Raw genomic sequence first — 12154 nt, forward strand, 5'->3', positions numbered from 1 at the left:
AATTCTGTTACTATATATCTTCTATGGCTGCTTCTTTGTTTAAATTTTCGTATATGGATGTTTTAAGATGGTCTATATCTGTAATGCCTAATAAAGGTTTGGAGAAAGAAAACTGTCAGGTTCTAGCATAGCACTGCTGATCCCTACATTTTCAGTACATTTTGCTGGTGTATTGCTTAATCCACAACAGAGAGTGACAGATGTTCCTCTTCTGTGTCCTTTGTGTCTAGTAAGGCAAAAAAATTGCCGTTGTGCAATACTCTGTTTTCATCTTTACTTGCGAATCTTCTCTCTTTATCTGCTGGAGTGAGATGGAGAACTTTGTGCATCTGATCTTCTTGGTCTCCTTGTCAGGTATGAGATTTAGAATCCTATGCTGGTTGGATAAGCGGGTGATAAGCAGGCTATAGGAACAGATTATAGTATGAATGGGTCAGATAAGGACTGGGTTGATATGCATGCATGATGCTGAAGGCAAGGCACAATTGATCCAGCTGAAAACAAGCTATCCGAACTAAGAAACTTTTTACTGAAATGTCATTCTTAATTTGCCAAGCACCAGTGGTACATCTTGCTTGCTTCTGCTATCTCCATGTGGCACGCTTTGCAAATTGCATTGAATGGGATAATGGGCTAGGGATAGTGTGTATGGAAAGTTATGTCCACAGTGCAAGAGACTGAGCTAAAGGAGTCTGTTGGGTCTGTCCTCTGGCTGTATAGACCCAACATTCTATCATTCTGTACAGCAGATACAAGATTACGAAAACCTCAAACTGTGATCAGCCAAAGGGCAAAGCAGAAGCACTCTGTGCTAGATGAGAACATAAGGAAAACCTGGATATATCAAGCCAGAGGCCAACTAGTCCAGCGTCTTGTTCTCACAATGGCAAACCAGATGCCTATGCTAACGCTACAACAGTGGAAGCTGAAAAAAGCCATCATGGCTATTAGCCACTGATAGCCTTATCCTCCATGATATTTATGCTTACTTTTATTTATTTATCCATTTGCTCCACTTGCTTGCATGCTTGTTTCACATCCCACTATATTTGGTGGGTGCAGAGCAGTTTACAGCAGCTTATCTAAATGTTTGTACCCTCCTCTTTGCCACAGGGGAGGGCTGAAAATGGGCAAGGAATGGGGTAGCGATGAGATAAGAAACACTTGAATCATGACTGGATGTGTTTAGCAAAAATCTTTGCGTGGACCAGAAGCAGTAGTTAAAAACAGTCATTGGAGGCTATGATTTTAAGGGATGGTGATGTGGAGGGGATGCTAAACCCTTTCTCATCCAGCCATTTCTCTTCTTCTCAATCCTCCCCTCCACTATTTTTCACCTCTAAGGAGAACATAACACACACACTATTAAAGGTTACCAATGTGCAAAATATACATCATTCTGCAAGGGAATGAAAAGGACCAATACATGTACAGATTATTATTGATTGCAAGGGAGTTGCACTGGTGTGAACACAAGCTTTCAAAGCTGCAACAAGAGGCATTCTGGACCATGAAGCAACATGAAACTGTTTCTTCAGGCAGCAGATTCCATTTTTCCCTGTTCCAGCTCAGAAAAGGGGTTGAAGGCGATTCTGAATTCAACTGCAAAAATCTCTAAGAAATTTCCTTATGCAGTAGAATCGCCCGTGTCAAAAAAAGATGCACTAGAAAGAGCTCCTCCGTCTATATCGATAGATTTCCTTCTCTCAAAATTGGTTGCTAAATCATAGAACTGTGGAGCTGAAAGGGACCGCAAGGGTTGGATAATCCAACCTTGCAATGCAGGCAGAGAACTCTTCCAAAAGACCCGTTTGTTGAGCATTCATCCCAATTTGTTGCACAAATTTGCACAGAGGTTGTACAAGGTTATACTGAGCATGCATCCTGATTTGTTTGCGTGGAGGTTATATGACATCACCATTATGCCACACTTTGCATTACATTTCCCCATTATTTTTCTAACTCCCCCAAATCTGCGGGTTTCAGGGAGAGGATTTGTTCTGCCAGACCATCAAATCCACTTTGATTGCTCAACCTAACTTTCCCACCGTATGACTGAATCATACCCACAAAATAGTGACAGACTGGAAGCAGCCTCAGCCTGCTCTTCCGTAATCCCCATATTGCACCACTCTGGAGCAGGACTTAAGGCAGAGGCAGCATGCGTGAGTCACATCTGACCAAATCATACTTTACATTACTCATTCTTTTTTAAAATGTGCTTAAGCTAGCCATTTTTATTTTGAACAAGAAGCAGATTTGTGGGCTTCTGATCCTGAATTTATTCCTGGTCCAAATTGACAGCCTGCTGCATATTGCCCCCACCAGCTGCTTTGTGCCACCGTAAGTAAAGTTAACAGCACTTGGGGGGGATAAACAGCCACAGGAGAAGGAGAATTTTCAGCCAGAAATCAGCATGGGGCCTGACCTAGATCAGGAACATGTTCTGGATTAAGGCCCCACACAGCTCAGCAGCTGTGTGGGGCCTTAATCCAGAACATGTTCCTGATCTAGGTCAGGAACTCCTTCAAACAAAAATGCCCAGCTCCTTCAAACAAAAATGCCCAGCTTTAGCAAGATTTTTTTTTCAATGTAAAAAAGCATGAATATAACAATGTTTTTAATAGGTCTTAGACCTGGCTCCAAAACAGCCCAGTAATCTTCCCACCAGTGATGCAGAGACTTCAGAGACCTCAAGGTTTGGTACAAACTGAATTTTGAAGAGTGGTTGACTAAAGCAATTTGCGAGCAAATCAGCTGGGGTGTGGGTGGGCGGATTTGCCTTCTTACATTGCGGGATCTCCTCCCCATTTATGCAGGTCATGTATATTGTAAGCTACATATACCTGAGCAATGTGGGTGGGGCTCTGGATGATGTGGCCCCAGTGCTGTAATATGGTCACCTCCCATTACAAAAATGGAAGTATGGAATACAACCTTTCTCTCCTTCCTAGAAGCATATGCGACTGAGGATGTTCCAACGGTGTATGGTGTCGAAGGAGAGCCCATCACCATCAATTGCACTTACAACCCCAAGGAGAACCAGTGGAGAAAGAAAAGTTGGTGCAAGCACATCAGTGAGATGTCATGTCAAAATATTGTCAGCGCCCGGCGTTTTTGGATGCCGTTCCTCAAAAAAAGGAATGGCAGCACTGCCATTGCTGACAACATCCAGAAGGGGATTCTCACAGTGACCATTGACCCATTCCAGAAAGAGGATGCTGGTTTGTATCAGTGCAAGACGGAATTCTTGGGGTTTACGAATATCCTGCAGAAAGTGAAGGTGGAAGTTCTGACAGGTAAGTCCCACCAGGGTCTTTAATCAGGTGTAAGCCTTGCCTTCTAAATAGTCATGTCTATGATACAAAATTATGACCCCAAATAAGATATTAGACCCACTGTACAAAGACATGATTAAAGCAGGCACAGGCGTAAACTTCTTGCTCAGCACAAAGGAGGATGAGGAAGAGCTTTTTTCTCGCTCTTCTTGTATAGCCTTCCCCAGTGCTTTTTTTCGGGGGGGGGGGGACGCAGGGGTACACATACCCCCTAAACATTTTGTGAATCTTAGTTTGGTCTCTTTGAGGGGCAGTATTTCAATATGAGTAGGAAAATGAGAGTACCTCTGAACATTTTTTTAAAGAAAAAAAGCACTGGCCTTCCCTATTTCAACAAAGATGGAAGACTTAAGCTACAGAGCAATGTCCTTAAGGCTGCAGTCTACACACTTAGGGTACTTACCTGGGAGTAAGTTCCATTGAGAACAATGAGGCTTACTTCCAAGTAGAGATGTATAGGGTTCCACTCCTAGTCCAAAACCTACAAGTGGTCTTTGGGCTCAGCTATACTGTTGCTTAATGGGGATAGTTAGCTTCCTGTGCCTCCATTAATTCTGTGTTGCCTGAATGCCATTCTTCTCCAAATTACTGTCTTCTCATCTTTCTCTCTTCCTCAATCTGGATTTTCTAATACCTTCTCCTTTTTGGAGTATCCCTGGCATGCAAAAATCCAGGCTGAGAGAGAGAGGAAAGCAGTGGTTTGGAGAACATCCTATGACCAACAGTGAATTGATGGAGGTACAGGGAAACTTGCTATCCACAATGAGCAACAGTATGGATGAGCCCGTCATGTGTTTATTCCTGGTTGCAACAGCGGCCTGCTCTTAATCATTGCCTTGGGTAAAGGAGCGGAAGGTAAATAGGGGTTTACTCTGATCAATCTCTGACTGATTTGCAGTTGATAGACAATTGGAGTCAGAAATCCTTGCTCAACAGCAGCAGCAGCAACAACAACAACAACAACTAGAAAAAGCTTTCCTCCTCTGTACAAAGTTGCTGGGAAAACAAGTCTTGGGAGAAAACCGAGAGTGGATTTATTGTGTGAAAGGACTAAAAAAAATTTTTAAAAAAAGAATTTAGCACCAATCCCAAATCCCTGGGCAGAGCATATGCTCAGATGTACCTTGCTCCTTAATTCTTAACATATGTCCACTTGCCTGGGCCACTATTCTGCACCAGCTGTGATTGGTGGACCTCATGATTCTGGTAAAAAATCTGCCCACCACTGCCTTAAGATGTTCTTATTTTGCCAGCTAAATTGCTGTGTTTCTGCCACCAGGTCTATGGGAGACTGAGGCACCTGAGGAGCCCAGAGCAGTGCACAGCATCTCCAGGTAAATCTGTACATTTGTTTTATTGGTAAGCCTCAGGCATATTGTCATATATGCAAATAAATATATGCATATACAAGTATTTTGCCTATATGCAAATATCTACCCTGTCCTTCTGTGAGAAGTACTCTCAAGGGACTCAGCTGTACAGCTGCAAATATAACATTTTAAGTGCATTATACAAATGTGACGCTAGACGGCACCGATGAGATAATGGTAAACTCCATATATATTTTAAAACATTTTTTTTAAAAAAAACATTTTCACAGTTTTTTTTATATCTGTGTGGATTCAGCCAAGGTGGCTTACATGGCAAAATCTGGATAAAAAGCAAGTTGAAATGAATAATAACCATTAGAACACAAAAATAACAGCAGCGCAGGAAACATCTCAGCACAAACCTAAACTTCATCAGCTCAAGGCTGGGGGGGTGGGGAGCTGGAATGAATAAATCCCATGCCAAGCTACTCTGGTATGGGGAGTGCACAACAGGTTTTTAAGTAGCAAGCTTGGCAGTTCTTACTATAGATAGGATACAAATACAGTCAAATTTGAAGCCTCGTTTTTGATTAAGGGAATTTAGGTTCTTTCCCACAGATAGTTTGTGAAGCCATGTGTGCATGGCATTAGCCACAATCCATGTCTATCCTGCAGATTAATGAGAAGTGCTGCATTTTGGTGTGTTTCCCCTCCAAATCAGCTTCGATCTGATCTGAAAATGTTAAGGCGTATTAAGACATCCCCACACACTGGTGTGGGTAGACAGTGAGTAACTCGGAAGCACATCCAGCCATATTGAGGTGTATAATAACATGCAGGTACTTTTTCACTGTGGGTAAAACCTCAGTGCCTAGGACTTGCTGATCGCATGGTCGGTGGTTCAAATCCCCGCGGCGGGGTGAGCTCCCGTCGTTCGGTCCCAGCTCCTGCCCACCTAGCAGTTCGAAAGCACTCCTAAGTGCAAGTAGATAAATAGGTACCCCTTTATAGTGGGAAGGTAAACGGCGTTTCCCTGTGCGGCGCTGGTGCTGGCTTGCCAGCTGCAGCTTCATCACGCTGGCCACGTGACCCGGAAGTGTCTTCGGACAGCGCTGGCCCCTGGCCTCTTGAGCGAGATGAGCACGCAACCCTAGAGTCGGACACGACTGGCCCGTACGGGCAGGGGTACCTTTACCTTTACTTTTTCAGGCAAGGGGTGGAGGAGGTAAGCAACCTTGCTGCATTTTAAGTTGGCAATGTGCACACGGCACATTGATGAAACTTGATGGCAGAGATGAGAGACAGATATAATGGCTTTAATAGACTTACATCCTTCCTTGGGACTTAATCGCTTTTTGGTCCAGCAGGTTTTTAGGTGGCAATGTGTATAAATCAATTAGTGGTGGTCTAACCTTGCTGGATTTTGGAGATCTCTCTGCTCATTCTGGTGAGTGAGAGGTACCAGATTCCTGCCCTGTTGGTTTCACTGTAGGAAGACAATAGCTTCCTTCACAATCTTGAGTGTCAAACATGTCTCCAAGGGAAGGTGAGGGCATACAAGCACATGGACTATAGGAAGTTAGTAGAGTAGATGCCGCACCTCACCTCACTGAGCCTGGGCCTGTTCCTGTTCAACATGTAGGCTGCAAAAAAATAAAAATAATAATAATAATAATAATAGTAATACTATGTCATGGAGCACCCCATCCAACTAAACTGCAGGGGATTCTAAGGACTCAGGTGTGTTTCCAATCCTTGGAATTAGATTTGCCTGACCATCTCTTAAGAAATTACCCTAATCATCATCTCACCCCTGTGTTGCAGAAGGGAAAATGTATTCAAGGCCCTATTGAACCTTGTATTTCCTTGGAGATTTCTGATTCTCTGCATCCTCCCCTCTTCTTGACTGGCACATCTCACCAGGGATATGCAAGATGATTCTGACATAGAAATTACCCATTCTCATTACAGCTCCTACACTTGTGTTGCTAGCAAGTGACAAAGGGTGGGCTCAAATAAATCTGCTAAATGTGATTACCTTGAACATAATTCACTGGGACTCTTCAGCTGTGACATCTCAGGAGTGATTCAGCTGTTATTTGCCCATGTAAGGCACAAACAGACATGCTGGTAGCAGATTCCAAGCCAGGCCTATAAAGCAAGGCAGCGGGGGAAATTTAAAGCACAGTATGAGGAGGCAGGAGGAGAAAGCTAACTCCATCCCTCTCCTATGCTTTCCTGATGAAACTTGAATTAATGCAATGCTTCATACTAGGGGTAGCCAATATGTCATAGAACCCAAGGGTCATCTAGTCCAACCCCCTGCAATGCAGGATTCTCTATTAATGCACACCTGACAGATAGCCATCCAACCTCTGCTTAAAAATGCCAAGGAAGGGGAGTCCACCACCTTCTGGAGAAATGTGTTCCACAGCTCTTACTATCAAAAAGTTCTTCCTAATGTTTAGTCAGAATCTCCTTTCTTGTAACTTGAATCCATTGGTTCGAGTCTTACCCTGAAGAACAGGAGAAGACAAGCTTTCTCCGTCTTCCAATGTGTCTGCCCTTTTAGATAGTTGAAGGTGGCCATCATATCTCCTATTAGTCTCCTCTAAACATACCCAATTCCCTCAACCGTTCCTAAGGCTTGTTGTTGGACTACAACTCCCATCAGCCCCAGCCAGGATGGTGGGAATTATAGTCCAACAGAGCACCATATTGGCTACCCCAGCATTGAAAAATGATCTGGAAACTTCAGCTGGTCCAAAATAGGGCAGCAAGATTATTGTGAACAGGCTGAAATGGTGACATTATGCCAGTGCTTTGCTATCTGCACTGACTTCCAGCCTATTTCAAGGCTCAGTTCAAAGGTCTGGTATGACTTTTGAATAGCTTGCAGCCAGGGTACCTGAGGGAACAACTCTCATATACCTGTCTGCATGCTAAAATAAGATTCAGAGGCCCTACTCCACCTGCCCACCCCAACCCCATTAGGCCAGGCAGAAGACTACTGAAGACAGGACCCTTTCAGTGGTAGCCCCCTACTTGTGGAAAGCCCTCCTCAGCAGTGCTCACTTGACACCTACATTGTGGTTTTTACTGCATCTGGATAAGGCCTCTTTATTTCCCCAGGCTTTTCAGTTTTAAAAGCATGTTTTGGGTACTTTTTTAGACCTTCGGACCTATTGGTTTTAGTTTAAAGTTGTTTTAACTGCTGTTTGATTTCATATTTTTATAATATTTTTATTAGGTGTGGGTGTTTTAAATGTACACCATCCAAAGAAATTACTGTTAATGGATGGTATGAAAACGCTGTAAATTAAGTGCTTTTTAACTATTTCCATACTGGTGGGAATTCTTTCCTGTTATACCCTCCGCCCCTAAAGTCAGAAAAGTTAGCTTTTAAAAGAACTGCTGGGGTACTGGTAGGGGAAAGGTTCGTCCCCCACACCCAATCCATGCTCCCGTGCTTTATAGGGATTTGTCAGGAACCCAGTCTTGACACTCGGGATTGATGCCATCATGTGTACTTTGGCCCTTAGAGAACAGAATATTTCCAGTCTCTGTAGGAAGAGTTTCCACCCTTCATTAGGCTTCCATGTGGAATGCAAACTCTTGGCAGCAAAATGAATTTTATACTTGCCAAAAGCTATGTTAAACAAATGGAACTCGACAGGAGGAACATTTTCAAAACACAATGAACTGTGAAGGAAGGCAAAAGCACCTCATAAATCTAGCCAAGCTAAAAAATCTTAACTTTCCTCTTCCATGTGAATGTTAAAACCCTCAGTTCCATATCCCACTTCTTCTTTTTCCATGGAGCTCCATGTTCCATCCAGGCTCAGACCAGCTTTGCTTCAGCAACACGGCTGCATCACATTCCTTCAGACCATGGCTGTGTACACATTGCCATCTTAAAGCACAGCCGGGTCATTCTTTTTCTCAATGCAAGAACTAAATCCTGTTGGGAGGGATGGAGTAACACATCATACACTGTATTTCATAAGAAAGGACAGAATATATACGGATTGTGGCTAATGCCATGTGTACTCCATTTCCCAACGCAGCAGTGGTACCCCACTGAATGCTGAGTGAATGGGAATGTGCACACAGCCCATGGCCTGGGCTACAGGGGAAGGCAACTCAGCAGCTAAAATCTGTAAAAAGCACTCCCACTTCCCTCCCCTGAAGCTCAATGAGATCGAGTGGCATCAAGGAGCACCCAAGACTGCCTACTTGCTCCTTAAGGGAAAGTGTGAGTCCATCAAGGACAGGACAAACCCCAAGACCTACTCCTCAGCACCTCCATCTTGTCAGGCTATGGCTGGTGACTGATGCAAATAAAGATTCATTCATTCATTCATTCATTGTCAGGCTCACTGTCCATTTGTTATCCATCATCTAGGGAACTATTCAAGGTCTCCTAAAAGTGGCATACAACAAGCAGAGCTGGGGACTTCTTCATATATAGGAGATACTGAACTTTGGTTATTCGTACACAGCTGCTATTGCTGCATGTAAATATTGACAAGAGTTGGTTGGAGGGATCTTTGAGGTAGAGCCAAACCATCTAAGGGCAGCTTCTGATACCATACATTACATTAGGCTCTTGCAACGTCTATGAGCCCTGCGACTCTAAGCAACTTTGAATGTGAGTTGGGGCATCAAGCAAAAGGAAATAAGACTTGCACTGCAGAGTTTGGCTCTCTGAGCTTTTATGTTAGTGCATCAACGGGGAAACTCTGCCCACCAAATGTTGCTGAACTCCAACTCCCAGCAGCCCCACCCAGCATGGTCCACAGGCAGGGAGTTGTCATCCAACATCATCTGCAGGTCCACGAGTCCCCTCCTCCCTGTGTTACTGCATACATAGTTAACTAGTTAAGCTCAAAAATAATTTTGGAACATTGCGCCTGAGTCCTCACTGCTTAAAGACCAATAAAACCGCTGCAGTTTCGTTAATTCACGATTTCTGCATTTGCAGTGCAATTCTATTCAGAAGCAAGTCCCACTGTGTACAATGAATAGTTCCCTGAGTAAATCTGAAGGACTTATGATCAAGCGGTATATAAATTTGATGGGGAAAAAATACATAAAGGAAATGACACCTGGACATATTAATTAGAACTGGCAGTCGCTAGCTACCCCAAGTGAAATGGCTGCAATGTAAAATAGCAACAGCCATGCCAAGCAACCTCCTGTGGCTCAATTGAGAAATTGTTTCCCCTCCTTTTCTTTATTATAATTCTTTTCACAATAAATTACCTGCTTCATGCCCTGTCGCATTTGTATCTTTCCAAAGCACCCTGTCAGATGCTGAAGTCAATCTTCGCTTCCTTGTGGCTGGATTCTTGGGTTTCAAGCTCCTGGTTGCTGTAGTCATCTTGATCGCTGCCAAGAGCCAGTGCAGCAGACAGACAAAGGATGAGAGCCATGGAGAAAATGAGCACCAGCTCTTCCCAATCACAGGTGATGTCAGTACTCTGAGTGCAAGAGACTACTGAGAGCAGGGCTGCTGCAGAGGTCCTTTTTAAATGACTTCCACAGAACATGTATGGGGCTGACCATATCTTGTGCCAACCTAGTAGAATAGGGAATGTCAAAGTGAGTGCCTCACTGTTCTGTACCCTAGACCACCTTGCAGAGCATTTTGGCGGCATACAACCAGCTTACACAAGGAGCCAAAAATGCTAAGATGGGAGCCCAAATGTGTATGTTGTTTCCAGCAAGGTGAGTGCCTCCTGGAGCTGAGTTGCCTACGTCTAGTCTAGGCCTGAACTTAATGCGGCCCAGAATCACCTGTGACATCACTGAATTCTGGGGCCTGTTTTCAGTTAGTGTGCAGAGCTACCCACAGTGCAAACAGCACACAATCTTGGATTTCTGCATTGTTTCCTTGAATCGTGGCTCTCCTGGTGGCTGCCTATTCTAGCCGTGCTTTTCAGTTGCCCCCTCCCACATTCACAATACAAATTCATGACTTTCCACAATGAATCCTGATGACAAGTTCTGTGAAAATGCTATAAATTTGTTGAGAGACATCCAGCAATCAAGCCCTGTTGTGCCTTCTGGAAAAACCCATGGCATTGCTAACCCCAAAATGGAAATAATGAGTCATGAATTTAGTGTGATGCAATGGGCTTGTAGATCACGAGTTCTCTAAGTGACACATTTGAGGCATTGCTGTTTGTTCACAAGCTTTTAGAATGAATTACTGTTTCATTCTCCTACTCCGCCACCCCAATATTCCAACTGCAAATTCATTTCTTTAAAATGAAAGCTTGGTGTGCTGTATATTAAATAGAGAAGATAACTTCATGTGGTAGTAGTGACCTTGGGTTATATTTGGATGCTTGTTTCATTTAATTTCATAGCACATATGTCTTTTCTCGTTTCCAGGCTAAAAGGGAAAGCTTGGCATAAATGGGATGTGATGGAAAGATGAATGAGTAAGAATTCAAAGATAGGTGCATAGAAATTGTTCCAATAGACAAGATGTGAAGGACATGCTTGCTTTATCCTGTGGCCTATGCCCCATGACCAATGCAAGGACTGTGGTGGTTCCATTTATAAAGCCAGATGTTGCCAGCAAGTCAAACTAAACAGCTTTGCTGTAGACAATAAAGAGTATCAGATGGATGCTCCACCCAGAAGCACTTTTAATATTATCTTGAGAACAATCTGTATAGTGTAAGAATAAATGTAAGAATGTACATCTCTTTCTCTAAGTTCTTTCTGTTGCAAAGGGAGCATAACAATAATTACATGCAGAAAAAGAAAAGAATGGCTCACACAATATAAACTGCAAGAACTCAAAACAAAGATAATAAAAACAAATTGTAGTATGAACACATAATAGTTCCTTGAGTGAATTTGAAACTTAAGTATGAAAATTATGAGCGTATGTAAAAAATTAACTCAAAGGTAACTGCTGCATTAGAGATGGCATTGGGGTTAGGTTGTACACTACATCAGACCCTCATGTTCATGGGCCATTTACGTACACATGCCCAGAGACAAGGTGTCTCCTGCCACACCAGACTCACAATGGAATCCTGTTCATCTTTACTCAGAACTCCAAACCTAGAAATTTAACTTCTAGAGACTTTGGGGAGGGAGATGAACTCTGAAGAACACTTACTCTAGCAAATCATGTTTACAGTGCAATCCTGTGACACAGTAATCTGAGAGTAAGTCACAGTGAACACAATAAAACTTGCTCCTGAGCAAACATGAATAGGAAAGCACTGTCACAAATCTTTAACAAGGCATCCCCAAGAGACAGGACCAGGGATGGTGAGCTGCCAGGGACAGGGACAGACAAACAGAGATGTCCCTGGTAACTTGGGAAGAATGAAGTCCTTTGTCATGATTTGGTAGAATCTTGGAAGCTTATTGATGCATGTTATAAAACATACAGGTCTTGGTCACAACCTTGGGAACTCAGGTTCAAACCCCTTTCAAAGTCTTCAGGGCAAGGAGTCTGAAAGGTCAGGTCCATTGAAT

General features: G+C 43.2%; 1 protein-coding gene across 3 annotated transcripts; it reads left to right on the forward strand.

Annotated features, from left to right (window-relative positions):
- Window positions 1–202: 202 nt before the first annotated feature.
- LOC308479447 (triggering receptor expressed on myeloid cells 2-like) lies at window positions 203–11361 on the forward strand. 3 transcript variants are annotated; one of them, XM_081010172.1, is made up of 5 exons: window positions 203–354; window positions 2955–3299; window positions 4618–4672; window positions 9951–10117; window positions 11048–11361. In XM_081010172.1, exons 1-5 carry the CDS (start codon window positions 312–314, stop codon window positions 11050–11052), a joined length of 615 nt encoding a protein of 204 aa, XP_080866298.1. In that variant the 5' UTR covers window positions 203–311; the 3' UTR covers window positions 11053–11361. The 3 variants fall into 3 exon arrangements, with proteins under 3 accessions (XP_080866298.1, XP_080866297.1, XP_080866299.1); XM_081010173.1 differs by having other exon boundaries at window positions 206–354; window positions 2958–3299; XM_081010171.1 differs by lacking the exon at window positions 11048–11361 and having other exon boundaries at window positions 9951–11041.
- The last annotated feature ends 793 nt before the right edge of the window (window positions 11362–12154 follow it).

This window comes from Podarcis pityusensis, assembly GCF_964106645.2.
Source record: "Podarcis pityusensis genome assembly, chromosome: 6".
NCBI lineage: Eukaryota > Metazoa > Chordata > Lepidosauria > Squamata > Lacertidae > Podarcis > Podarcis pityusensis.